This window comes from Eimeria tenella, genomic scaffold (genome assembly GCF_000499545.2).
Source record: "Eimeria tenella Houghton genomic scaffold, Eth_scaff3604, whole genome shotgun sequence".
NCBI lineage: Eukaryota > Apicomplexa > Conoidasida > Eucoccidiorida > Eimeriidae > Eimeria > Eimeria tenella.
Window position 1 is genome coordinate 877 of NW_013543266.1, and position 296 is coordinate 1,172.

General features: G+C 69.9%; 1 protein-coding gene across 1 annotated transcript in view; it reads right to left on the reverse strand.

The window, feature by feature from the left end:
• The window catches only part of ETH_00037500 (uncharacterized protein), a gene marked incomplete at both ends in the record, with an annotated part of 834 nt that extends 645 nt beyond the window's left edge, over positions 1-189 (reverse strand). The window contains one exon of the mRNA XM_013376520.1: positions 1-189. Within this exon, the coding sequence (XP_013231974.1) occupies positions 1-189 (189 nt within the window).
• Between the last annotated feature and the right edge of the window lie 107 nt (positions 190-296).

Below are 296 nucleotides of genomic sequence, written 5' to 3' on the forward strand. Positions count from 1 at the left end.
GGAGCCCCTGAGGCCCCTGCCGAGCGCAGCAGCTGCTGCCGGGTGCAGCACGCCCCAGGGCTCGGCGTCTGGCTGCTGCTGCTGCTGCAAGTGCTGCAGCTGCTGCAGCTGCTCCTGCTTCTCCCGCGCAGAATGGGCAAAAGCCCCGGGCCACTGGGGAGTTAAACCCAGCCCCGGAATAAAGACCATTAGGGGCTGGGGGCCCCACTGCTGCTGCAGCCGGGGGCCCCCCCCGCGGTACCACCTGTTTTGCTGCTGGCTGCTGCTGCTGCTGCTGCTGCTGCCGTAGCCGGGGG